At 38.2% G+C, this 27,816-nt stretch overlaps 1 protein-coding gene across 7 annotated transcripts in view; it reads right to left on the reverse strand.

The window, feature by feature from the left end:
• LRP2 (LDL receptor related protein 2) overlaps positions 1–27,816 on the reverse strand; it is a 135,074-nt gene that overhangs the window by 27,773 nt on the left and 79,485 nt on the right. For 4 of the 7 annotated variants that reach the window (XM_069781325.1, XM_069781322.1, XM_069781324.1 and 1 more), the window contains 22 exons: positions 26,878–27,036; positions 23,114–23,403; positions 21,615–21,818; positions 21,324–21,353; positions 20,971–21,213; positions 19,742–19,867; positions 17,926–18,045; positions 16,935–17,066; positions 15,187–15,388; positions 14,434–14,729; positions 13,417–13,933; positions 11,309–11,461; positions 10,656–10,826; positions 9,134–9,357; positions 8,540–8,717; positions 7,452–7,648; positions 5,589–5,834; positions 4,524–4,652; positions 3,012–3,131; positions 2,304–2,420; positions 1,915–2,031; positions 371–508 (listed from right to left, as the gene is read on the reverse strand). In XM_069781325.1, the coding sequence (XP_069637426.1) occupies positions 371–508; positions 1,915–2,031; positions 2,304–2,420; positions 3,012–3,131; positions 4,524–4,652; positions 5,589–5,834; positions 7,452–7,648; positions 8,540–8,717; positions 9,134–9,357; positions 10,656–10,826; positions 11,309–11,461; positions 13,417–13,933; positions 14,434–14,729; positions 15,187–15,388; positions 16,935–17,066; positions 17,926–18,045; positions 19,742–19,867; positions 20,971–21,213; positions 21,324–21,353; positions 21,615–21,818; positions 23,114–23,403; positions 26,878–27,036 (4,109 nt within the window). The remainder of the gene's footprint in view (positions 1–370; positions 509–1,914; positions 2,032–2,303; positions 2,421–3,011; positions 3,132–4,523; positions 4,653–5,588; positions 5,835–7,451; positions 7,649–8,539; positions 8,718–9,133; positions 9,358–10,655; positions 10,827–11,308; positions 11,462–13,416; positions 13,934–14,433; positions 14,730–15,186; positions 15,389–16,934; positions 17,067–17,925; positions 18,046–19,741; positions 19,868–20,970; positions 21,214–21,323; positions 21,354–21,614; positions 21,819–23,113; positions 23,404–26,877; positions 27,037–27,816) is intronic. The other 3 variants (XM_069781328.1, XM_069781327.1, XM_069781326.1) reach the window with 1 other exon arrangement.

Genomic DNA, 27,816 nt, shown 5'->3' on the forward strand with positions numbered 1-27,816 from the left:
TTTAAAAGCTCTGCACCTTTGAGAATATATGTTACCTAAATTAATCTTTAATTGCAAACTGATGCTCTTATTTTAGGATAACCAACTTGAAAATGTGAAATAGTGTCCTTATCTCTTTGACATATTTCTCCCTTTTTTTATAACTACATATACAAACACCTGCAAAGCAGTGAGAAACATACTGAAGCAGGAGGAAGAGGAAGTGAACTTGCATATGAAGCAAAATTCTCAACACTCATCCTGAATTAAGACTGTGAGAATCTCCAGTGAAAAGAAAATATTTAAAATTTATTTTCTAATTGTTCTCTCTATTGTAATTAGAGATTTTATTATGCATATTGTTCATTTTAATATAATCTTTCTCTCTTACAGCAAAGGTGAAGTTCTTCATCGGAGTCATCTCCACAGTCATTATCACCATCACATTTCCAGTATGGCTGGATACAGACATGATTTTTACATTCAAACAGCATGGGCGGACAGTATGTACCATTAGGATACCGTGTTGCTGAAGAAAAGAAAATTATTATGACATTTTCATTTACAATGAAAATTTTAGGTTTTCCTGAAAAACATTCAGCCCAACCCGATATTATTTTTTTAATACCCTTCTCTCCATAGTAGGAGATACAATATGAGGCACTGCAAAGATCTACAGCAACAAAAGACTGCAAGGATCGAGGACTTCTTGGTAGCTATAACGTAATTAATTCAAGTTTGAATGAATAGTGAAACAACATAAGTTACTCCCAGAAGCTTTTGAAAATAAACTGTCATTAATTTAACAAAAGCTACTTCAATTTGTTACTGACAAATCTAGTTCAGTAATAAAGGTAAATAACATCACTGGGACCAAATGCGAATGACTGAAGAAGTACCTAAGATATCTAATTCCAAAATGACTCATGTTGGTACAGTAAAAAAAAATACGCAGATTCTGTAAAAGCTGTGAAAAAAACCTAACTAGAGCAAAGGGAAAACAAAAATATGACTCTTCCAAACTACATGAATAAACCATACCCTTGCCCTTTCAATGGCTTCTCATACACTTTTTCCTCCCTTCAAGAACAGCCCAATGTTGTGTAACTCATGTTCTGAAAGACTAACTGTTGTGATGTATGTTCCAGGATGTGGTTACCATCAGAAAAATAAAGGTCCTACTGTCCATACGCCCCTTCTTACACAAAGCACAGGTGTTAAAATTAAGTACGCAGGAAGATGGACAGAACTGCCCTGATACCAGCATGAAGAGAAAGGAATTCTCCCGAGTACTAAAGCCTAAAATAATTTGAACGTATAAGTCAGAACCAACACTTCAATATCACCTAAAAAGCCAATGTCAGTCAGCACAGATAGAGCAGAGAGGTGTTTTTTTCATTTCAACTGGGAACAATACTTTCTGGGTAAACAGCTGGAGCTGTAGCTCCATACAAGCTACAGTATACAGCTATTTTTTCACACTAGATCAATATACAGAAGACAGAAACAGAAAAGTATTTTATTTCCTTGGCTTCACTGATACTTTAGGAAACTATACACACCTTTGAGCATTATAAAAAACAATCCCATTACAGAACCTTAGCAGAATACAGTACAACTGAAACAGTGGATCTTGCAGTGTCTGTGGGATAGTCAAAAATTTTAATTCAATCACATGTGTATCTTCTGCTGGACCTTGTAAACACATTAATTTCCTAACATTAGGAATGTGTTTACAATCAGTGTAAGAGATGGCAATCAATTATATTAAAAAGCTAATTCAAAACATTATACTTATCCTGAATTTTTACTGACATCACTGCATGTTGCAGAATTCTATACCTCTAAGGATTCATCTCACTTAAAGAGAGAGAAAAGTGAAAATCTTTCTGGAAGTGAGCTCAATGAGCACCAATTGCAAAGCTTGAAACTCACGACAAGTTGCTTCATCAGAGAAATCGAGGCAGTCTGCATTTCCATCACATCTGAAGCGCTCTGCAACACAGTGTCCACTATCACACTGGAAATAACCTGGGTGGCAGGTCCTCAGCTCTGAAAAGATTCAGAAGTAACTGGTGAAATGTCTTCCTGTTCAAATCCAGATAAAGGGTTTACTTTTTGAGAACAACATCCTAAAAAAGACTGAAAAATCCCAGACTATTACAACTGTGATATCCTCTACTTTTGGTGGAATGACTGAAGTGGTCTGGTCAACATTACTCCATTAAAGATGCTTCCCATAAAAAAATCATTTTTCAGAATAATTTATCACATTAGAAACAAAAGTGTGAACATGTAAGAGGTAGCATCCTGACAATACTTACCACAGTCACGTTCATCTGAATTATCTTCACAGTCATCATCGTGATCACAGATCCACCGGGAAGGAATGCAGCGCAAATTGTCACAACGGTATTCACTTTCTGTGCATTCACGAGGACCTTCATTTAAAATGAATGTACAAATATGAAAAGTTCCCCAGATGTAGATTTAAACATCCACACCTGTCTCATTAAACCAGACAAAAGTAATATGGGCAGATAATGTGGTATAATCCTTAAAACTAAATGATGCTAAAACAGCATTCTCCCCAATACTCTTTAATTATGTTAAACATTCTATGTCCCTCTTGACATAGAAAAAAGGAAATTCATTGTGGATTTTGTTTCATCACAGAATTATACAGGAATTTTTATTCCAAATCAGAAAAAAAAAAAAAAAAAAATCCACTCTCATTGTTTAAGGAACTATATAGTACTACATTTGCACACAAGGCAGAATTCAAATGTCACTTCTTAGTGGAAAACAGGAATTTGTGTTATTGTGATGACTGGATTTATCAGTGGTTTTCTGTATCCAAAATGCTTCCTTGTGACATCACTGTGGTATTTCAGCAAAGAAAAGACAGGCTATAGAGTAAAACAACAGAACATTTGCAGTTGCAGTTGAGAGCTGTCTGCCCCATTCTCATACGAAATAGAAGGATAGTTAAGTCAAAAGCTGGACTATATCATGACAGCCAAAAAACTCACTGCAGTTGTGCTCATCAGAATTATCTCCACAGTCATTATCTCCATCACACTTCCAGCGCAGTGGGATACATCGATGGTTGTCACAACGGAAATCTCCAAAAGGACTGCAAGTCATCTCCTCTACAGTGTAGAGAGTTTTCCAACAAAACAGCATAAATTAGCATAGTCTTTGGATAAGTTGGAATGCACAGAAGATAATGGAAGTAGATAGAGATGAAAAAGTAGATAGAGTAGAAAAAGACCTGGGGGTCTGGTTGACAGCCGGCTGAATATGAGCCAGCAGTGTGCCCAGGTGGCCAAGAAGGCCAGCGGCATCCTGGCCTGCATCAGAAATGTTGTGGCCAGCAGGAGCAGGGAAGGGATTGTTCCCCTGTACTGGGCACTGGTGAGGCCGCACCTTGAGTACTGTGTTCAGTTTTGTGCCCCTCACTACAGGAAAGGCATTGAGGTGCTGGAGCGTGTCCAGAGAAGGGCAACCAAGTTGGTGAGGGGCCTGGAGCACAAGTCTTATGAGGAGCGGCTGAGGGAACTGGGGCTGTTTAGTCTGGAGGAGAAGAGGCTGAGGGGAGACCTTATCGCTCCCTACAACTACCTGAAAGGAGGTTGTAGTGAGGTGGGTGCTGGTCTCTTCTGTCAGGTGGCTGGAAATAGGACGAGAGGAAATGGCCTCAAGTTGAGGCAAGGGAGATTTAGGTTAGATATTAGGAAAAATTTTTTTACTGAGAGGGTTGTCAAACATTGGAATAGGCTGCCCAGGGAAGTGGTTGAATCACCATCCCTGGAGGTATTGAAAAGCGTGTAGACACGGCACTTCAGGACATGGTTTAGTGGGCATGGTTGATGGTTGGACTTGATGATCTTAAAGGTCTTTTCCAACCTAAATGATTCTATGATTCTGTGTTTGTGCCACAAACTGGGCCAAGTAGTACAGAAGTGATTAAGAAACAGCTGAAATAAGTATATAGAACTGAGATGGAAACACAGAGATAAATTTAGTACTGTCAAAGGAAGGCATCTTGACCTCATGGTGTGTTACACTTTCAAGTATTTCCTGGTTCTGATATAGTGATCTGATGTCCTCTAAGCTTTGTGTATAAGTGTATGAGAGGTTTCAACACAAATCAAGGGTCTGGGAAAGCATCATCATATTTCCCATACTGACAGTTTCACCAGCACAGAAGGTTAATTAAGTAAATGTAGAAAACACTGACAGTTGTAATTGTCTAAAATAGTTCAGCTCAAATAAAAGTATTTCCTGTTTCATCTGATGACATATCGGGCAAAATAATAAAATCCTGATCTTCAGAGCTCATAAACATGTGAACTGCACAATCAATTGCTGCACATAGAATTTTTCCTGAAGACAAATAACTACCAGGCTAATTAATTGATATCAAACAAAATATACTCAGGTACATTATTACTAAAGATTTTCAGAAAATCAAGGTGTTTGTAAATTGGAGAAATATTTTAGGTACAAAGTTATGTTGAAATGACCTTCCCTGAACATACCACAGCCTTGTTCGTCACTGTTGTCTCTGCAGTCATCATTCCCATTGCACACTGCCCATGATGGTATGCAACGGTAGTTGGTTCTACAGCTGAATTGTGTGTGATTGTCACACCGATAGGCAGGGCCCACTGAAAGAGGCAGTTGTCAAAGTTAGTGTCACTTAGCCATTAAACTGTTGTTGCTAGTCTGCCTTTCAAAATCTGTTATAATTCATAGTCACTTATTTCTACTAAAAAGAGCTATCTGCTAACTTCAGTGTTGTAAAAGAGGAAGTGTTAAATGTATCTGTTTTTACTATCTTTTCCAATCTATGCTGCCTGTATTCTGCATATGCTACAAAGCCAGGACAGGTTCAACTGATATTCAGTGTGTTTTTCCCTGAAATATTTAGAGCTGGTAACGGTGGTAATAGAAGCTCCAAACCTGGAAGCCAGAGGAGGCAGCTGTCCTCAGATGGCAAAACTTGGTCACAAGTTCTTCCAGATCGCCAGTGACTCAAAGAGACATGCTGGAGCACATAGGAAAATCCTGCTGTTAAACATATGCTAGACTGTGCTCTGTGTTTGTTCTCCTTGTAAGCTTTTGTTTCCAAATCATGTGCCTATCATCATGAGAAATTTTAGCTTCAAGAAATGAAACTTTACTTTGTTTTTGTAAAAAGTATGACATATGTCATACGTCAAAGTGAAACAAAGTAAAAATTGGTGAACTGGCATTCACTGCTTCCACATAGGCAATGGATGAGCATGTATCCTTTTTACAAAGTGTTGTTAGGGGCCAAGCAAAGGATGCTGCTAGCATCAAACAAGTCAGAGTGAGACGCTGCCAGCTCTTGATAATCTGGCCAGCATAAATAAACTTTCTCCCCTTCACGAATAAGTAGTAAATTATCACATAGCCTCTATGTTTTCTAACACTCTTTTAACACTCTAACACGACTTCAATTAGCTTGCAGAAAATAATCCTTTCCAATAAATTTTCAACCTCAGGAAAATTAAGTAATGCGGTTTGTTCTGCTTTTGGTGCACTACAATGTACGCAGCTTACTACAGCTGTGTGCTTACTGCATTCGTGGAATGGCTCATCAGAGTTATCACCACAATCATCATCCACATCACACTTCCAGGACTGTGGGATGCAGCGGCCATTGTCACATTTAAATTGGCCCGGGGGACAGGTTCTACTGGCACAGTGAATACTATCTTCATCCGAGTTGTCACCACAGTCATCCTCTCTATCACACTGCCAGGCTTCTGGGATACATCGTTTATTGGCACACTGCCACTGATGAGTTTCACACTGGTGATTAGCTGAAAGAATACAAATTGGCTGTTAGGATACTGAAATTTACAGGAATGATCTGCTGCTGTTATGTCAATTGAGCAGTTATCATGTCTACACCACAAGTGAAGAAGAAAGCCAGTAAAAATTTTCAACATCACATTTGCTTGCCCAGTTAAGGTACAGATTTCTAATGGCACATGGCACATTTCCCACAGGCATCTTCAGACAAGCTCACTAAGGCTCTACATTTTTCTAGGAGTGAGACAGATACTATCTTCTCCTAAAGCAGAGGGGAATAAACCCAGCATTCAAACATGATTGAGGCAGGGGCTCCCAGTCACTTCACAGAGAAGCTAAGTGACATTGTGGCTCTGGCCATGCTACCAACTTAAATGTACATTGCCTGAAGAGCCTGTTCCTCTGACTGTGAATGAACATGTCAGAAAACTTAGCAGAAGACCATGCTAATATCAGCTCCACAACCTATAAATGTACAGCCTCTAATCCCAGAGGCCAAAGCACTGGAAGCTGATGTCAGCAATGCTGGCAAACTGAGGGAACCTCTGAAGGTCTATGAAAATCAGCACTGGAGTCAACACTGATCTCTGCTTCCAGACTTTGTATGTCTTACTGGACACCACCCTACTACTTTTTTACATATACTGCCAAACTGTTCAAGACGAAACAGTATATTATAATTTCCATACATTTTCTAGACTAAAGGATTCTATTCCCATGCATGAGATGATGAGCAGAAGAAATTATATGGACCTAAACTGACTTTTATTGTACCCAGTATGTTAAAACCAGTGACACATTATGCAGCTGCCACATTTCTACTTGTTTAATATTCCCCTGTGCCACACTTAAGAGCTTACCTATTTGAAACTCAGGTAAAATTGACTTTTAATTTAATTCTGTCATTGTTAGAAACACTTTGCTAATGAAAGGCAATTAAACTATCAATTATACAACCACACTGCTTTCCCCATCACAACCTCCCCTTTGTATTACTAAGCTTGCAACTGCCAGAACTACATTATTTACAAAAAGAGAATGAAGGACGTGCTTTTTTAAATTAGATATAAGTATGTGGAATAAGACAGAGTTTTAAGGAAATAACACTATTCCACAAGCATAATTAGGCTACACTTCTAAAATACTGCCATCACAAACAGCTCTCCTAAACATATCTGCCCACATGCACTGGATTTTGTGCAATGCAGAGGGTGAAATAATTTTGTCCCATCACACAAAGCTCTAGAATACAGGGAAAATTAGCATACCTGGTAGATTGACCTGGGCATTAGGAAGCCTTAGATTCCTCATACTCACCATGGCTTTACTTGGAACAAAACAAAATGAGTCCTGCTTCTAGTATTTTATACCTCATATTGTAATTTATACCAGTACAAATCTGTCTCAAAGGTATAGAAAATGTTTGGTTTGATATAGTACATTTTTGGTCTCCTTCACCCTGCTTTTGCACTGAGGTGAATTGCTCTAGCAGGTACAAGACTAGAAAAGACTGCATCTGTCTACCTCAGCTTTTCATCTGTAAAAAAAGAGACAATTCTGAAATTTATATACAGTTTACACATCTTGTACTGGCAAAACACTTAAATTTATTAATTGTAACATACCACAAAGTACAGAATCTTCATCTGATCTGTCATGGCACTCTGGCTGGGTATTGCACAAGAAATGTGGGCTTGTGCAGTTCCCATCATTACACTGGAACTGACCAACAGGACAGTATCGGTGCGGACAGGTAGGGGGCTCATCAGAGCCATCTCGACAGTCCCTCTGTCCATCACATTTCCACCAGATAGGAATACACCTACAAAGAGGAAACAGTGTTTTCTTTCTTGAGGATATGTCTCTACAGATGTACAACCATCCTTTGACAGCACAAAAGACAGTCTTGTCTCAGCGTTATTTCTTGTAATTTCCAAGACACCTTGAGTTTCATGTCTTCTGTTTCATGTCAAATGCTAACAAAATATGCCAGAATACTGTCACCAGAAACAGTTTATAGTGGTGGGCCTCTAGTAGGAAGCTCACAGCAAATTAATAAGGATTTAATTTTTATGTGTATTTGTGGTAACCATCTCTCTTTAGATCAATCTTCAATTGGATTTTTAAAGAGGCAACCTTTTAACAAGCCATCTGAACTTTTGCACAAGAATTTCACTAGGGATTATCATTGTAACATTGCTTCAGAGAGCCACCTAATAAGCACACCAGAGTGATACAATATCAGCACAGTAGTTCTTATATAACCATTCATCTCCCACCACTGCTGTTCTCTCAGAAAAAGGGTTGGAAATGTGCCCCCATCAGCTAAATGGCTTTCCTGGGAGACAGCATATATTTGGCAGAAACAGATACATTGTAAAAGACGTACAAAAAATAAGAGACGGTTCCAGGGTTGTGAATCCAACTGGAAATGGTTTCTGGAGGTACATGTTTCTAACAACCTGAACTTTACTACATTAGCAGCGTCATAAAACAGGAAGAAAGGTAAAAAAAGTACTATTTAAACAAGGAGTCTAGAAGTATTTTTCCAAAATGGAAGCCTGTCTGGTCCTGGCTTTGTCTTTGCAAGCACACTACAAACTCATAGTGAGAGCAGAAGGAATACCTAATTTCATACTCTTTTGAAGAGACTAAACTGTAAAATATATCCTTAAAAAGACACTGAAAAAAAGATGGCGAGCAGTGGACTTACCTCTCAGTGTCTGCACAGAGAAATTGGGTGCTAGAGCACATTGGAAGGCAGTGAGCTGTATTGCCGAACTGTACTATCATGAAGTTATCGGGACATTCACAGGAATAACCCTGACCACCAGCTTTTATTAGACAAAGATGGGAACAACCACCATTGTTTGTGCCACAAGGATTATTAACTGGTAAAACAGAAGAATAAATATTACCATACTTTGCAAATCCCGGGACACAACAGTCTCAATCTACAACAGACTCCTCTAATACTCTAATACTGTATTGAAAACTTAAATGTAGTAAGTTGAAAAACAAAACCTAGATAAGTAGGCACATAGTGGGAGAAACATGTATGATTTCATATACAGGAAATGCATGCCATTAAGCCATGATGTTTTAGAAACTAATTTAAAATAATGCATTTCCAGTCATTGCTATTCAATGAAAAGGCAATTCATGATGTCAAGTAGAGACCTACATTTACTCCGTGCATTTTATTCCCCTCAGGAAAGGCAAAAGCTGAGTGAACGTACAACCCTTTACAATTAGTCTTCGGCTAACAGCTGACCCTCTAAATGCAAATCTAATTCAGTTTTCTCACCAAATGGCTGTCTGTATGGATGGTAAACATGGATGTCAAATGGCCTGTGTGTGGTGTTCACAAGAACAGTCCTGTCCGATCCATCGTATTTATTTCCCTTTTCAACTGTTCTTGTGTTCCAGTCAGTCCAATATATTGTGTCTTCAAAAATTGTTATTGCAAACGGATGAGGTAAAGTCCCATCATATACTGTGTGACGATGATGTCCATCCAGGTCAGAGTACCTACACAAAGAAAAATATGTGCAAAACATTCAGATAAATGCTAAAACATCTTCACATCTTTATTATGTATGCTTATGGTACTTCATTATTGGTGACCAGGATCATGCAATGTGGCATTGCAGCTTCTTTAGTCCCTAATGATAGAGCACTGTCCTCAATGAATTCATTTTAAGATATTCAGGAAAGTAAAACAGGTTATTTCAGGCAACTAAATGGAATAGAGGAACATCCACTGAAATGTAAAGTCCTCCCACAGAAGCATATCAGCTAGTCCAATGAAATTTTGCACATTTACTGCCTTACAGCAAGTTATTTTTGTCACTTGGGAGACAAGCTTGCCTGGATCATTCAAACTGCTAATAATGGAACACTTAAGACAATAACAGGCCTCCTATATTCCTAAATTTTAAACGTCTTTCTGATTTAGAGCTTCCTCTGATGAGATACCTTTAATAAGATTTTGTATTTTTACTATCACATTGCTATAGGGGAAAATTATGAAATACAAGAGAGAAAAAGCAAGAGACAGAGAAACATACATGTAATTAACATACATTTAAAAAAAAAAAAAAGATATTTTTAACACCTCAGCACAGAAAAAGCTGCCAGGAGAATTAATGTAAAGAACAGAAGTAAATATAAATTTAAATACATGTGTAAATATGAATACAAATATAAATACTAATATAAATACAAAGGATTGTTTTTAAAGTATTACAATGCCTTGACAAGAACCAGAATACTAGTTACTCATTTTTACTCATATTTAAGTGAAAATTTTCTAACACTAGAAGCAATTAACAGATTTTTATTGATTAACAACCCCCACCCCCCCCATATGCTAACAGGAAATTCCATGTCATACCTAGGGACAAACCTTGAAAGATCTTATAAAGATTTGTATACTTTTTTATTAGCACACAAATAGTTCAGTTACAATTCAACTCTTATCTATAGGCAGAAACAAGAGAATCAGAAAAAAGGGTGATTTTATACTCAGTTTTGCTTTGGTTCAGGTTGTACATCTAGATATAGAAAAGCTGCATATTCAAGTACTGACTGTGAATCTTTTCACTATAATTTTTGGACCACTTCCAGTGGGACCTAGGATGCAAATATAGGAACTAGGCTACTGCATCATCTAGTGATTCACAACATCTACTACTCCAGACTTTCTGACTCTGGTTTCCTATGGAGTCAGTAGGTAGAAATATGTAAGATGCTTACAGCATCTATAAATGCTACCACCACAATCTGACATGAGCAGTTATTCCATTGTTTCTTTTCTGTGTACGTACTCAATGTAATTTAGATGGGCATCTGCCCAGTAGAGCTTGTCGTTGGTGTAATCTATGGTGAGTCCATTGGGCCACTCCAACTTTGTAGAGATAATCACTGTCTTCTCCTTGCCATCCATGCCTGCTCGTCCAATATAGGCTCGATCTGCCCAGTCTGTCCAGTAAATCTGTCTGTTCAAATAAATATTTATAGTTAGGACTGCAGTAAAAATATGCTGAAGTAAATATTAGAAGCCACACCCCAAATATAGTATTTCCTGCAACAGAACTAAAGCAGAGATTGAGGAAGATAAGAAAAAGGTTAACATATTTGTTACTTTAACTACTACAGCAGACAATTGGGTGATCACAATTGTCCTCAAAGAATACAACTGGCAGCCCCACTGTCTATCAAACCACACACACTTCTATCAACCTTTTTAGACTTGCAGTCAAAACTTCCTTGTCCACATGGAACCAAATTCCACTGTCAATGATATCTGACAGCCCTGCACATATACCTACAAAAGGCAAGCTACTGTTTTTCCTAAGCTGCAACTAAGATCTAATGCCATGCAAATCTAAGTACAGGCAGCCAAAATTTATTTCGTATTTTCAGAGACAGTGCAAGACTATTTGCAAAAGAAAGGAAAAGCACTCTTGAAATGTCATACCCATATTTTGGATGAACAGCAATTGCTCTGGGGTACTGAAAGCAGAAAGTGTTGTTGGCATCCACACACCGATCCACCAGTTTTTTCCGGAATCTTCCATCAAGTTCAGAGACATAGAGACAATCTTTGTAGGCATCCACCCAGTACAATTTTCTGAAATGTTTTAAAGTTAATTTATTTATTCTTATGTAATTTTTTTGGTTTATATTGCTTCACAGCATCTTAAATTTCACAGGTTTTTTTTCTCCTGCAAGCAATATATCCACTGTAAAGGAAGAATACACATACTGTACTGACATCTCTTCTACACCATGCTCCAGATTGCCCCTTTCATTCCTGCTGTTCCTGCATCCACAGTCATTGGTGCCAAATTCAAACTTGCAGTTGCCCAGTTGAGTAATAATATGCCATTTGCCTATAAATTCCTAAATCCCCCTTCTCTTCCCTTTGTCTCCTACAAACAATGGCCAGCGAAGAGGAGCAGGAAAACAGACATGCAGCACAATGGATTGTGACCAAGGCTGTAAAGTGGTGTAGAGAATCATCATCTGTTCCATGCTGCCACCTCTGCTCTCATCAAACAGGTAGAACAGTTGCCAGGTTCTCCTTTGAAACTTCCTAAGGAGTTCGATGGCCTAATTTAAACTTCACCTAGAATTTTCTAACACTTCTATTACTTTGCCTAGGAATTATACACAGCTGTAATCAAAGAAATCATGCAAGCTGAAATGATGTTTTTAAAAAGCCTGCAACAAAAGAAAGCGTTTAATTTCATTAGAACTACAGTAGGCTACTTTGAAATTGTCTGCACAGCTGGTCAGCTCCAGCATCCATAGAGCCATACCAGAAATAGCCTGACAGATACAGTCTCTGTCTACACCACCCTGAGCAGTACCATTCCCACCAGGGAGGAGGAGAAGGTAGTCTTCCCCAACCTGCACCTCATGGCATCCTCCAGTCCTCTCCCTGTAGTGAAAATGAGCAGAAAAACTCATCAACCGTTGTATTGTCCTTCAGCCTTTCTGAAACACTTAAACAAAAACTCACTGAAGGCATAACTAATGGGAGCTGAAATAATTCAGCAACTGTATTAGTAATGGGGCAGTTAGGACCACTTCAGCTAAAATTAGGCTTTTCCTTCCTCACCTCTCTGAATCATAAAACATTTGGGACTGCTGGCAACATTAATTATCATTAGGTTTAGAGACAAAGTGGTTTAAAAAAAATAACCATTATATTGATATATTCATATAAACACTCTCATACAAGTTCCAAATGTGACTTTTTTAACCATTATTTTGCCGAGTCTGATCCATGATATTTAAATTTTTCATACGGATAGTAGTGCACTCAGAAAGCAAAACCTGATGAAACACAGCCAAGAACACTGTCAGAGAGGGTACCGCATAAGGACTGAGTTTCTGTGGGAGTAAATCAGACTACTTTTTGAAACACAGCAGGCAATTAAAAAAATGACCATAATGCAAAGTGCAATTACCTCACCCTTATACTGTCCTCCTTACAGCAAATAATGTGGATCATGTTGTTTGAGTGTCAGTTAAAGACGCATTTTTCAAAAGCAGAAGAAACATGCTCTTCGCATTGGTACAGGAACTACATTTCATTAATGTTTATTATTACTTACTTCATTGGAATCTAATTACCTGTTGTAACATATTGTTTATGCCTAGAGGAAAGCCTGCATCCCAACCCCAACAACTGCTAGCAAAGGAATAAAGAACCTAAGCTCAAAATCCCTAAGCCATAGCCACATGTAACATCCCACCTGCCTGCTTGCCTAGTCTATTCATTAACGGTTTCCTAACAAGTCTTTACCAAGGGTCATATGTACTACTTTATTATTGAGCGCGCAACTCTGATATAACCTCGGTATACTAGATACAAGAGCAATTAAAGAAAAGTGTTACATAATGTATTAGATGCTGATAAACAATTCCAGAGCAATTGTTTAAGACTGCATCCACAATCCAAAACTATTTCAGCACTCATTGGGATTTTCATATGAAGTGGGAGAAAACCCCTAAGATAAACTCCCTCATACATCATTTCCTTAGTAGCCCAGAAAGACAGAAAGCGTATTTTCTTACCTGCCAACCCAGTCAACAGCGATACCTTCCCCGTTGGGCACATCATCACTTATCACTGCCTCCTTATTTGTTCCATTTAGGAACATTCGTTCAATGACCTTCCTCCCCACATCAATCCAGTACAACCTCTTTTCCACCCTGTCAAAGTCCAGTGCCACCACATTTCTCAGTCCTTGCAAAATGAGAGAGTAAGACTGGCCATCTGCTGTAAGATTTCTCAGATAGTAACGGTTGCTAAAAATAAGGTATGGGGAGATATTACTATTTTGCCGGCAACTTTTTCCGTCAGGCTCCCGGATATAGCCTGGGGCACACTTACAGATGTAGGAGCCAGCTGTGTTCTCACAAATCTGGCTACATACTGATGGAGTTTCATTGCACTCATCAATATCATCACAAGTCCGTTTATCAGACATAAGTTTGTATCCAGGATGACAAGAACAGTAGAAACTTGTCTGTGTGTCTGTACAGTCATGATCACATCCACTGATTGAAGGGTCACTGCATTCATTTATACCTGGGGAAGGAAAGGAGCTCTTATTCAAGGAACTGGCCAGCAGAGAAAATAGTGCAGTCACTTTCCAATGTTCTCCCTCTGCCTGTCTCTCCCTGCTACTCCCTGAAAACACTGAGTATGAATCTGGGCTGTTGTAATAAAGGAGCAAAGAAAAGAATCTAATATAAAATTATTCTAGCATCTTTGAGGTCTGTCACCAAACACAGAGTGCAAAATATACACTTATGAATGGTGTATTTTGGAAATGTAAGGGCAATAAATAACAATGTATAAACAATATTTAGTTTATACAATTAGCTAATTTTCACAGTTTGCTTAAACAGTATATAAGTATGATTTAATTAAAACAAAAAAATAGATATATACATTTCTTATCCTTCTGAGACAACCATGGAATAGATATGATTGTAATTAAGCAATTGTCTTAAAAGTTCATTTTTTTTTAAAGCTGCCTAAGCGTTTTAAATTAAATAAGACAATACAAATAAATCTACACATACCACATCCTTTTTCATCACTATTATCTAAGCAATCATCCAACCGATTGCAGACTTTAACCATTTCAATGCAGTTTCCATTGTCACATTTAAAATGATGGGGAGAGCAGGTCGCTTCTGGTGTACTGCAGAGATGTTCCAGCTCATCAGATTCATCACCACAGTCATTATCCCCATCACAGATGTAGGCCTTGGAAATGCAGCGCCCATTCAGACAAGTAAACTGGTGCTGTTGACATGGTTCATAGATGCATCCCCTTTCATCACTGCTGTCACCACAGTCATTCCGCCTGTCACATCTGAAGAAGAATGAACACTTTTTTCAAATATAAGGCAGCAACCATTATCTCTGGGGCAGATGGATAGATATGCTCCTCATTTCCAAAGAAGGTCAGATATTATTAGCTCCAATGGAAAAGACTTTCAGAAATCAGGGTCATATTATATAGAGTCTGATCTTGTGAGTCCTGCTTGTAATCCCTGTATGCATTACAAGCTGAACAGAATCACCCCAGGAGAGGTTACTAGGCACAATAAAAAGGATTAAATGCTAATGGTGAGCACTGGGGATATTAACATAGAAAATTCCAGAGCATTTTCAAGTTAAAACCAATGCCTGAAGGCAGAGCAGATAAATAGTTTCATTACAATATGCAGATCTACTTAACAACTAAGTACTGTGAAAAAAAGGTTGAATTAGCTGCTTCCCTTTAACCAATTTTTAGAATTTCTGCAGCAGCTCAGGCAGTTACAAACCTGTATGTGTTTCGGATGCACAAGCCATTACTACAGGTAAACTCATTTTCTGTGCAAGATCTTCGTGTGCAGTTCTGGTGTTCATCAAATGCATCACTGCAGTCAGCATCGCCATCACAAATCCATGACCGAGGAATGCACCTCCGGAGTGGGGGTCGATTGTTGGCACATGTAAACTCTGCTGCTGTGCAGTTGCGGTTTGCTGGAAGAAAAGCATGTTCACTGACACACCAAGTTATACTGTGTGTATGTAACACCCTCCCCTGCCTCACAGAAACACAGCCTGAATATCCACCCATAATCCACAATAAAGCTGTGCTCTGCTGCATATGCAGAGATAGACACCACTGCACCCTCTCATATACAAAACTCCTACACATTCCCACTAATTTTCACTGACCATTCCTCTTCACAGAGGCTGACTGGGAGCCAAAGCACTTTAGGATTCCTTAGGCAATACTGAGATGTGCAAAACTCTGGATCTTGTTGGATTCTCAGTATAAGCTTTTCATATGTCTGGCTAGATATTCTGGCAGCTGAACAGGTATTAGACCTAGGCTTTCTATCCCCTGCTTTGTTCAAGGTATTGTGTGCTCCAGGGAGCAAAGGGAGCACCACTGCAGTTAAAAAGGGCAAGGACTTCAAGTGTATCCAGATGCTGTGAAAAGAATCAATGAGCAGGACAAGGTTTGGTGAACCTTCTTCCCTTTGTTCACCCTCTAAACAGCCATGCTTATTTTGCTCACTAATTTTTAAAGAAATTATGCCAAAACCATGTGGTTATTAATATATATAAGACGTAGTGTGTGATGATCGGGGAGTATCTCCACTGAAGCTGCCATTGCTGCTCAGATGATACAAACAACCCAGGTTAATTATATCTCCACTTGAACTCAACAATTCAAAGAAGAGTAATCGCAAAATTAGAACAATTTTTTTTTTTAACCAGTAAAATATTCAATTTTAATTCAATATAATGAAAATGAAGGTACAAAAATGTTGTGGTTTAACCCCAGCTGGCTACTAAGCACCACAAAGCCACTCGCTCACTCCCCCCTCCCTGGTGGGATGGGGGAGAGAATCGGAAGGGTAAAAGTAAGAAAACTCATAGGTTGAGATGAGAACAGTTTAATAACTGAAATAAAATGAAAATAAAAATAATAATTGTAATGAAAAGGAAAATAACAAAAAGGGAAAGAAATAAAACCCAAGAAAAAAAAGTGATGCAAATGACAAACAATTGCTCACCACAAACTGACCAATGCCCAGCCTGTTCCTGAGTGGCCCAGTGGCCCCCCAGCCAGCTTTCCCCCTCATTTATATGCTGAGCATGACATCATATGGTATGGAATATCCTTTTGGCCAGTTGGGGTCAGCTGTCCTGGCTGTGTCCCCTCCCAACTTCTTGTGCAACCCCAGCGTCCTCACTGGCAGGGCAGCATGAGAAGCTGAAAAGTCCTCAACTTAATGTAAGCACTGCTCAGCAACAACTAAAACATTAGTCTGTTATCAACATTATTCTCATCGTAAATACAAAACACAGCACTATACCAGCTACTGGAAAGAAAATTAACTCTATCCCAGCTGAAACCAGGACAAGGAAGAGTGTACCTCATGCTTAATGTGTACCTTTATGGATAGAAAAATTGGCAGAGGGTGGGAGTTTGGGGATTGGTCGGTTGTTTTTTAAAAAAATGCCTGCAGGACAAATAAACAAAGTGCAGTATCCATTTGCATTAAACACCTACCACAATTGTGTCTTTGATCCTCATCACTCATGTCCCCACAGTCATTATCACCATCACAGATCCATGTTGCTGGAATACATCTGCCATCATCACATGTGAACTGGTCGCTTGAACAAGTCCTCATCTGGTGCACTTAAAAATGAACACAATCACTCTGCTTGTTAAACTAACCTGCACTGCCATGAAAATCTACTGAGGAGGGTATTTTACAGAGAATCTTATGATAGTGAAATGTAAAATAGAAGCTTAAGTGTAAGACAGTGAAGGTATAAGCTGCAAGAAATTTTCTTAAGCTAAAGGTGCAACTCCAGCAATGTGCAAAGTGAGGTATCAGACCTGCACAAATCACAGAAGAATCTGTTCTGCCTTGTGTTATGCCAACTTTTACAGTAAGAATAATGACTATGTTATAAGATCAATTCTCAGTGACTTCAGTTAGTCCCTCCTCTTCCTCCCTGGAGATTACTCTACTTCTTTTCACCTTCTTCCCCCCTCCACTGATTATTACTATCAGTTTCTATTGTACATATAGGATTTGTTTATTGTAATACTACGATACTCTACCTCATACTGTGTCGACAATGTTACTCTGCATCCCACATTCCTTTTTTCCCCAAATGCAACATTGCACACACACTTCCTGTGCAGCATGACATCTGCTTTTACATCCAAAACAATATCAAAGTACTTGCTACTTTTTGTCACTTGATTCACCAACGTCACAGTCTTATAAAGAGACAGGAGGTTATACATTAAGAGTAATCACTTGTTAAGAGCCGTCAGTTGTGGCAATTAAAAACCTTCATATTCCATATACAGCTTTAAGTATTTAAGACTTGAATTACTCAGTCACTCCGATCATCTAGAGCCAGTAAAATAAACCTCAGAAGACACTTATTTTCCACCTAGTCTGGATTCAAGCTGCTGCCTACAAGAGAAACTACTGATTTCTCACAATTCATCGTGTTGTATCTTCTGAGTGTAAACTTACCACAAGAGGCAGGTTCATCAGAGCCATCAGCACAGTCTATTCCTTGATCACAGTACCAATGAGCAGGAATACAACGTCCCGATGTACAACGAAACTCACTATTTGTGCAAGTCAGTGAGACTGGAAGAAAAAACCTATGTATGACTTCTTTCTTTCTGTTACCTTTCCAACTTGTTTTAAGTTGCTTTTGAGTCCATGTTACGCAAAAATATTACAGATCCCAAAAAAGAAAGAGAAAAAATTATGCTAGGAAGGATGTCTTTTCACAGCCTATCTGCAAAGAGTTCATTGTACAAACTAGCTTGATCTTTGTATGCAAAAAATGGACTTAATTCTCTCCTTCAGTATATGTATCAGCTAATACACAGACAGAATTTGCCCTGGAAATAGGATCGCATGCAGCAACTGTAAATATGTTCTACATTCATGCTTGAGATTCATGCACAAGAAAATGACTACAGTCCAATATATGCATTTCTCCAGTGCCCAAACCAGGCAGTAGCAGACTTCATGCTTTACAAGGAATCAAATTGTGCAGTAAGGAAGTAATATGTCATGGTAGATAATGCTTTCCTTGTTCTCCCACCGATTTTTCTTCACTTGCAGGTAGGAATCTTTTCTTAATGGCAGTGAAGAACAAACTAACACTGAATAGTTCTAGGTAAGCATGCTGCAAATATTCCTTCTGGACTTCGCCTGAGCCCCTTGATCCTAGCATGTATAGAGGGTTTGATAATTTCTTCAGCAGTTACTGATACTTTCCTGTACCCTCTGATGGTTTCAAGATACCAAAAAGGACCCAGTCTGGCCTTTTAACTTGCTCTTCTATGTGCCTTTAATAATGGAAATCAAAGGCAATTAACACATTGCTCATCAATGTTTGGGGCTTCTTTCATCTCCTATTCTCCCTTTCTCTCCCTCTTTCTTGCCCTTCACCACTTCTCAATTTATGTAATTAAGCAGTGCTGCTGGGACATAAACAGTAGAAGGGACAAAGCACACCTTTCATGAGCAGCACAAGACTCACTATGCCTGTGTATATAGCCACGCATTTTTGACATTTAGGGGTCCATAGATAAAAGTGGCCACATTTGGCTAGAAAAACTGAACTCATATTTTAGAAAAATTGTGGCATAGTTAATTCAAGGCAGGTACCTTTAGGAAAACTAGTGAAAGCAAAAATAATCCACTCAGGCAATACTAAAAATAAATCATTCTCCAAAAATATCCATTGTGTTTTATAAACTGATCTAAAACATTTTATATGGGAAACGTACTACCTAACTACTACCTAGTAAAAATGTGTGTACTAGCAAAAATAAGCTAGTTTGTTATTAAGGCTGATTGAAAACTAGACACTTTTATACATTAACTGGAAGCTACAATGAACAACAAATCCTATGCTAAGGCATACATACACTGAATGAAAGAGCTGAAATTACATTTGAGACAATATACAATTTTATTTGATTAGAAGGAAAAATATTCTAATGTTAAAGTTCCAGAAAAAGCCAATTCAGTATAATACTTTAGTGCCAATTACCTTGTAAAACCATAAAGGATACAGAGCAGAATATGCAAAAGGAATGATCCCTCAAATACTGTATAAAAATTATGAAAAAAATTATGATCTTTTTTATTAGATAAAAGCATGATTTAGGTAATTGAGAGCTAATAACACAATGCATATACCTTATAACTTTTCAGTATTACAAGAGTAGATGTTTTGAGAACAGTTGGAGTTATGTCAAAGGTAAAGAGCAGTGGAATAAATTACTGAAGTACAAGAAAAGTAACTGAGGCCCTATTAACTTACCACAATGAGTAGGGCTCTCATCACTCATATCTCCACAGTCATTATCACCATCACACAAATATGTTCGAGGAATGCAAATATTTGTGCTTTGACATTTTGTAAAACCAGACTGGCAAGTGCGCTCCGCTTGAAGGGGGGAAGGAAAAAAAAAAGCGGAAGTTCTTTGGAGCTTTTTTAAATACTGTAAGCTGTATCTCATTGAAAGATATGTAATATTGTTAAAGAGAGTCCCATGTCACTCACTTGCAAAAGTGCACTCATACAGCTTGTGCTATACGGAAACAACTAGACAATTGCTTTTATTGACAAAAATCCTGACAAAAACATGAGCAAAGAAACATGCCAATACTTGGGAGTGAGGGAATGTAAATGGACATGTATTCACACTCTAATGCCTGCGTTTGCAACAGCTGGTACCATATGAATCATCAGACCAACTGAAAATGACTAATAGACCAGGAATCCCAAAGAGTCAGATTACACTGGGAATAAAAAAAATTGTTACAAATAATATGCTTTTTAAAAAAATAAAAATCACCGTGCATGCAAAAATGTAAAAAAAAAAAATATATCTCTGAATACATTTTCATTAATTTCTCTAACTCCAGATATAAATTTTCCACAGAGGGATGTGATCTTAGTGCAAAGACATGATTAGTTTGATTAACTGCAATAGTAGTCAATATTGAACTAATCACAGTTTACATCTTAAGGAAAACAAACATAACCGATAACTTTTTGAGAGCTAAGGCATAAAATTTTAAACAGAATAAATACAAACTGTCTCTGTATAAGTGTCACAATACACACTCCTGATGATTAAATCTAGTATAATTAATATAGCATGACACAAAGTAAAAACCCACTGTCAAATTCCAGGCCAATCCTGCAAAAATATAAACCCTGCATCCAATTAATCTGAAATAATCTTTTTGAAGTCCATGGGATTACCCACAAGACCTAACATTAAGCACTGCATGAGCATTTGTTGCATCAAGGCAGGCTATTTAAAGCAACAGTCCCTATGTAATATCTTAGGATACCTTGAATATCTTTTAACACTTCTATTTGCTTCAAATAACACAAAGCAAAATCTGTAATGTAAATACAGACATCTTTTATCCTCTTTGCTGATTTTGTCATAATTCTTCACACACAAACACATTTGCCTCTTCTTTGGTCTAAAGAATCAGTCTCAAATAGGCACTAGGTAATTAGGATAAACTTACGACAATTTCTCTCATCTGATGTGCCATTATCGTAACAGTTGTTTACTCCATTGCAGACATACTGAAGGGATATACACCTTCCATTATTGCAAGTAAATTCTGTGTGGGAGTCACATGTTCGGAACAAACAGCCAGCCTCATCGCTGTTATCTCCACAGTCATTGTAGTGATCACAGCGGTAATGATAGGGTACGCATCGCCCGTTACCACACGTAAAAGCTGTTGGCTGACAAGTATGGAAAGCTGCAGGAAATAACAACAACAACAAAAAATTTTTTAAAAAAGGACATACATGGATAAAACGTAATCTAAGTTCGCTGACAAAGTAGCAAGTAAAATCACAATATTTTTACCTGCCAGGGCAAACACAGCTGCAAAACGGACTGCGTGAAAAGTAAAATACATATTTGAATTAAACAAAGTAGAAATTGGTTATACATGATAAAAATTCAATACTCTAGTGCTTTTGGATTCTAGAGCAAAACAGTAGCCATTCAGACTTCAAGTCTGTGAGCAAGCAAGGGATCATTTCTGAACTACAGCCATAAGATTCATGATCATAAAGCCATAAAATTGTTTGAGAATACAGCACAGGCATGAAGGAGTATGCATCGCTTCCTCATGCAGTTATTTTAAATGCTTACCACACACACTTTCCAATTCATCACTGCCATCACCACAATCATTGTCATTGTCGCATTTCCATCTCTCGGAGACACATTGCCCATTAAGACATGTGAAGAAACCAGTATCACACCTGGTACCGTTATCCACAATGCAGTGCTTGTTATTATTGGCTAAATACCAGCGACCTTCAGAGGGGCACTGACATTCTGCACCAGCTGGACCTATATTTATGTTCGACAGTTTAAAAAAAAAAAAAAAGGAGACAAAAAATGAAACAAATTTAATATTGACGCTTTAGATAGGGTTCAATGAAACCGTTCACAGCTGTAACACTGGAAAAGGCAATGAAATTCTCACAATTCCTGTAAGATTTATCTGCTTAGACAGAAGCATGGTGACTTAGCCAGATTTTTATCTCAGTTAAGCATATGCAAACCCATTAAAAATCAGAAGAGTTATTTCAGAACTCCCTAGAGGAACTGAAATCAGAACTTGGAGTTTCTTAATATTTGCTTGTTGTCCAGATAGTTTTTGGGTGCCACCAAGATGGCATCTGATGCTCTCAAATATCAGAGCTACACCAGCTGAGGCTCTATCCCTTGAAATCAAAATATGTTTTTCAAAACTCCTTGCACTAGACTAACTGCTCTTCTCAAAATCAATGAGAAGTTTGAGTTGTTTTCAGGCAAGACAGATTTCTAAAGGCATTTAAGATGCTACTAATGAAAGCAGGCACTGAATGAGTTTTTTTTAAGTCAAGGATCATAACTTCCAAAAATCCACAACACACAAAACAGCTCTGTAACAGGTATGCTCTTTGGGGTATACTGCCATTCTGGTTTCCTGGCCACCTGGACTGGTGACCTGTTGGAGCACTTTGACTCTGTCCTTACACATGCACAAGGAGAGATACAAGGTGGGATGACACTCAAGTCTCACCCCAATATGCAGCTGATGATACAGAGTATGTTTCTGGAGTCCATGACTCAAAAGGACACCTGCCCCACAGTGTAAATAGAAATCAATTTGTGCTGTCTTCTTACTAATTGTCCAACATTTAAAATGAGGCAGCAGAAACATTTATTTTGGAAATTAATCATTAGGGAAAGACTTCATAATATCATGTGATAAAGAAATAGTGACCATTAAGGTTTTTTAAATATGTGGTAGGAAACATCTGTTCAACATACAGCTTATCAGTACGTATTCCTAATGTAACCATATGCTGCAGAGCTCACTTCATGTCTCATCCCAGAGGAAAAAAAGTTAAAATCCCAGAAAAAAATGTTTTGGTTTAAATTAGAGAAACACATAATTTTTATTTGTGAGGATTCTCAGACACAACCCTCAGGTGTGTTGGCAAAACACAATGACCTTGAATGGCAATAATTTTGATTGCATTTATAAATAAAATAAATATTAAACATTTATGAACACTAAGAAATATTTCAGCTGTCCCCATGTGACTATAGTTGTTATACTATGAATTCTAATACAGGCAACACTAACAGCTTACCTGGTGCACAGATGTGACTGCAGCCACCATTGAACTGGTTGCAAGGGTTGGTACACTGTTGCTGCTTACTTTTTGCCCAGACATGAATATCCATCGGTCTTTGTGGAAGATTCATGATCATTACAATCTGATCTGAACCATCATACTTATTAGCTCGGTAAATGCTTCGTGTGTTCCAGTCTGTCCAATATATGTGTTGATCAAACAATGTCATTGCAAATGGATGCAGAGCAGTGCTAACAATTATCTCACGATTTGTACCAGTGAGAGTGCATCGCTCAATCTTCTGCCTAAAATAACAAAGAAATGATTGTATCTTAAAAGAAGGAAGTCTTTCAACTTATGTATAAAGCCATGCCCTAATTAGTCTAGCAACTAGTATCCACCATTTCAGTAATGTGCACCAATATGTAGGATGCTGTTATGAGTTAAAAATCTCAAATTTTCCAATCTATGGCTTCAATAGTGATGCAGAGTAGCAGCTCTGTAATACTGACACAATAATGTACTGGAAGTAATTGGGCTGAAGATTGAAATGTTTAAACAACTATGCCACTGAGAGCTAAAATGAATGCAAAACTTCATGAGAGAATACACTTTTGGAATGGGTATAATATTGGTGACTTCTTGTACCAGGAGAAAACCAACAGTCCCATGAAATGAGACATGTTTTCATTTCAGTTTTATCTTCTGCAGATCCAAATTTACACACACAGGAAATGCAAGCAAATTCATGAGACTATAAACATGTATTTTCTGCTATTTCTCATGTAAGAATACAGGAGGGAAAACAGTTCTAATGTATAACAGCCAGTTCATATATAACATCTAATAGCCACAAATACATAGTGTATGATAAACATTTCTACCCAGTTGATCTTCCAGTTTCGATTCTACCTTAGGAACAGTGTTTGCAATGGTAAACAAAATTCCAGCAAACAAGTCTTCAAGGAGCCCCAGAAAATCAGGGTTCAACTCCAAGTTCTGTGATAGACATGTTCTGCTGTATGTGAACCGTTCCTTACTCACACAGACAGCACTACTGACCTGCAACCACCTTGCCACTGCTTCTCCCCTTCAGCCATTCCCACCCTTAATGACCACTTCAGCAAAGGTCAGTGGGGAAGCAGAAGACATGCTGATGCCAGGAGACTCCATATGCACTATTCATGCAAGGACATTATTTCTAAGCATTGTTTATAAAACAATGATAAATGCTAGAGGTTCCTTTTACCACACAGATTCCTGTCTGAGATAGGCAGACCACACAAGAATAAAGCATGAGAGAAGAGAAAATGGAAGATGTTCAAAAGTTATTTGCATTGAGGATTACAAGAGAAGGATTAACAAACAGTATATGGGGTTATTCAAAGGAAGAGAAAGAGATTGACAGAAAAACATCAAGATACAAGTAATTGCTGAAAATGAGATGAGGTACTGTCAGCAAGTTGAAGATAGTAGAACAAGAATGAGCATGGATAAAGGCTGTTCCCTGCCTCCAGCTCCCAACATCTTGCTGTTCAGTCACACCGTAACGTTCTCATGGCAAGGCTGCCAACCACTTACAAACAGAAAGAACACACTTTGGGTTGTCTTTGCTCCATCAAGTATGCCATCATTCAATTGCACTGCTCTTAATACTCATCTCTAAAGAGCAGACAGATAGGACAGTGTGTATGCTTATGTATAAAGGCATAATGCCTAAGAAGTTGAGCAGTGTTTATGCAATGTCAGTGGAACAGAACAATTCTTTAAGAGCCTGTGGCCTCTCTCACGCACAAGCTTCTTTTCAGAAGCTAATAAGAATCCCAGAATGGCTCTATGGAGAGTAAGGATAAGGAAGCTGTGGGACTAAAGACATCACATCTGGTGATTTCCTTCCTACTTGCAGCTTCTGTCCCTGTTCATCATTGTGTAGTCAATACCTCTTGCCTGTGAAGTCAGAAGGGCCAAATGTTGTTACTGGAGACTCCAAGTGGAAGCTCCACCCTTCAGTTAAAGCCACCAAAAGAGTTCTCACAAAAACACAGAAATGCTCCAACAACTTAGCATTAGCAGTAAGAAAATCACTTGAACTTATTTTATCTAACCTCAAAGCAACTGTATGTTTAAGTCTCCGCTACAGACAAAATTTAATTATTACCAATTGTATTTAAGGCATTTACTAGATTACCAGTGTGGTTGAATAAGAATGGAAATGGCTAATGAGAGAAAATGAGTGGATAAGAAAGTTCTCAACAAGCTGAACAGCTAGTCTCCTTTGTCATCACTAGTAGGAAGGAAAAAGCTGCATTTCATATAAGCAGGAGAAGAAAAAAAAGAATTTTAGTAACTATTACAGGAAAATAATAATAGGCAACACTTTATAAGGCAAAAGCTTTAATGTGAAACAACAGTTGTGGGAAAAGTGCAGGAAGGCACTTTTCTATGAAATTGCATTGCTACAAAAGAAAAGAAGCTCAAATGCAATTCTCCTGCAATACAGGCTCAGGTAATTTCATGCCACAGGGAACTTTTTAGGGGGAGCCCTGTCAGCAAGCTATTTGGTGAGGGATTCTTACTATGTTGCATGCAGCAACCGTGAAGATATAGGAAAGGAACAGTATAAAACTAGTACATACATTCTACCTACTTGAGATGTATCTCAAGACTTGCGTGTGTGCCCAATGGTATCACAATACTTACAAGGCAACAAGAGGAATAGAAAACCTATTTTAGAGAAAGAGGGATAGCACCTTTGGGACACTAGCATAAACAAGAGGAGAATGAGTAAAAATGGAGAATATACAGCTCACCCTTTTGTTCCGTTGGTGCATTCAGAGCTAAGGACCACTGTCATTTTTGAGTCTGGTCTTCATATCTTACCCCATGCTGGTATCTGTCCCTTTGAAGGGGTAAAGGCCCTCCCCATGAAAGTCAGAATAAAGATGACTTCATACTATTTAAGTATATGCTCTCCTATCTCCATTAACCGGAGTTTGAAAGAGAAAAGAGAATGTCTCATTTGACATCCTGCATTCCCCTTAAAATAGAGGGTCCTATTACAGGTGCCCTGCCTTCCTGCAGACAGATGAATGAATCCAAATAAGAATGCCTTCCTCCTAGAAGATCCAATAGAGGCACAGATGGTAAAAGTTGTTATGCTACAGACATCACTTTTCTGTCACAGCAAAGGAGAAGCCTGCAAAAGAACTGCTATGCTGAAGGAACCAGAGGGGAAAGGTTTGATTGCTGCAGTGATTTCTCTGAGACCATGAGTGAATTTCATTGGATACAAACTAAATTAAAAAAACAAAACAAAACAAAACAACTTTCCTGCTAACAGCAGAAATTCTGGCAGCATAAATTGAAGGGTAGAGTTCTATCTGGTAGGCAGCAGCAAGAACATCATGCCAAATTCCACATGTGACAAGCATTAACCACGAGCAACAAGTGATGTAAAATGTGCACTGGGATTGTTAGATGCTAATAAAAGTCCTGAGTTGCACATAAGATGAACAAACTGCCAGTGGGTACAAATGCCATAAAGCCATGAACTAAATCTACACTGTGGCATAACAAAACTTCTTATTGCACAGTAGTTCTACATCAATATCAAGACTTGACATTTCATTGCTATTAAGTAACTCCTAACATTCCATAATAAAAAGTACCAAATTCAATTGAAATGCTGAAAAACAGTTTAAAAAATGAGGAAAAATAAATAATAGATCTATTAAAAAATTAACCAAGTATAAACCAACAAGTGTGTTATGAATACATACAGATTTGCATCAGCCCAGTATAGCTGCTGTTCTTCATAGTCCAGGGTAAGCCCATTTGGCCATACCAAATTGGTGCTCACAATAGGTGTTCTGAAGTTTCCTCCAAGTGTAGCTCGTTCTATCTTTGCATTTGAACTCCAGTCAGTCCAGTACATGTACCTGTCAATAACATGATTACAAGGTTATATTTTCAGCAAATAAAGCTCACAAAGCTCTTATCTGCTCCAGGGTATTTCCACCCTGGTGTCCCTCACTGAAGTGTGCCGTGCAAAGCTAGTGGAAAAGAACTTCTTCCTCTATTTTGGCCCACATTGACAAGGGAATCTTCTAGCAGAGATCACTGGGGTCCACTGGAGTGAACTTCGGAAAAGTATTTCCAGCTCCCATGAGAACCCAGTAAAGTCAATTAATCTCTTTCTTATATTTCTTCATTTGAAATACAGTAAAATCAGCAATGAAAATAGAAATACAATATAATACAGTAATGCCCCCATCCTCTCAGGGAACGTTTTGATACTGAAACAGAAATTCTTCTGAGGCACTCATGAAATGCAACAGAAAAAGGGAAAGATCTATCTATATAGAGAAATCTCTTGGCAGCACCACCTGATTATCCTGATTTGATATTCTGGAAGAAATCTTGGTTTCAACAAATACCCTTTGTTTTTCTGCCTTACACAGCAAATGGAGAATGATTAGTTGCTTTACAAACACCTGCTTTCAACATCATTCTCATTTATCCCCAGTACCTGGCTCCCACCCTCACTAAGTGGAGCTTCATGCACTACACATTCAGAAATATTCTAAAAACCTCAGAAGAAAATTCAAATCTCTGAGGCTGAGATCAGCTGTAAAAACTTAAACCTAAAGAGTTAGATCTAGGACAGTTATGCACAGCTGGAACATAGGACTCAGAACAGTAAGTATCTGGCAGTCTTC

The sequence above is a fragment of the Haliaeetus albicilla genome, chromosome 4 (assembly GCF_947461875.1).
Source record: "Haliaeetus albicilla chromosome 4, bHalAlb1.1, whole genome shotgun sequence".
In the NCBI taxonomy this organism is placed as follows: domain Eukaryota; kingdom Metazoa; phylum Chordata; class Aves; order Accipitriformes; family Accipitridae; genus Haliaeetus; species Haliaeetus albicilla.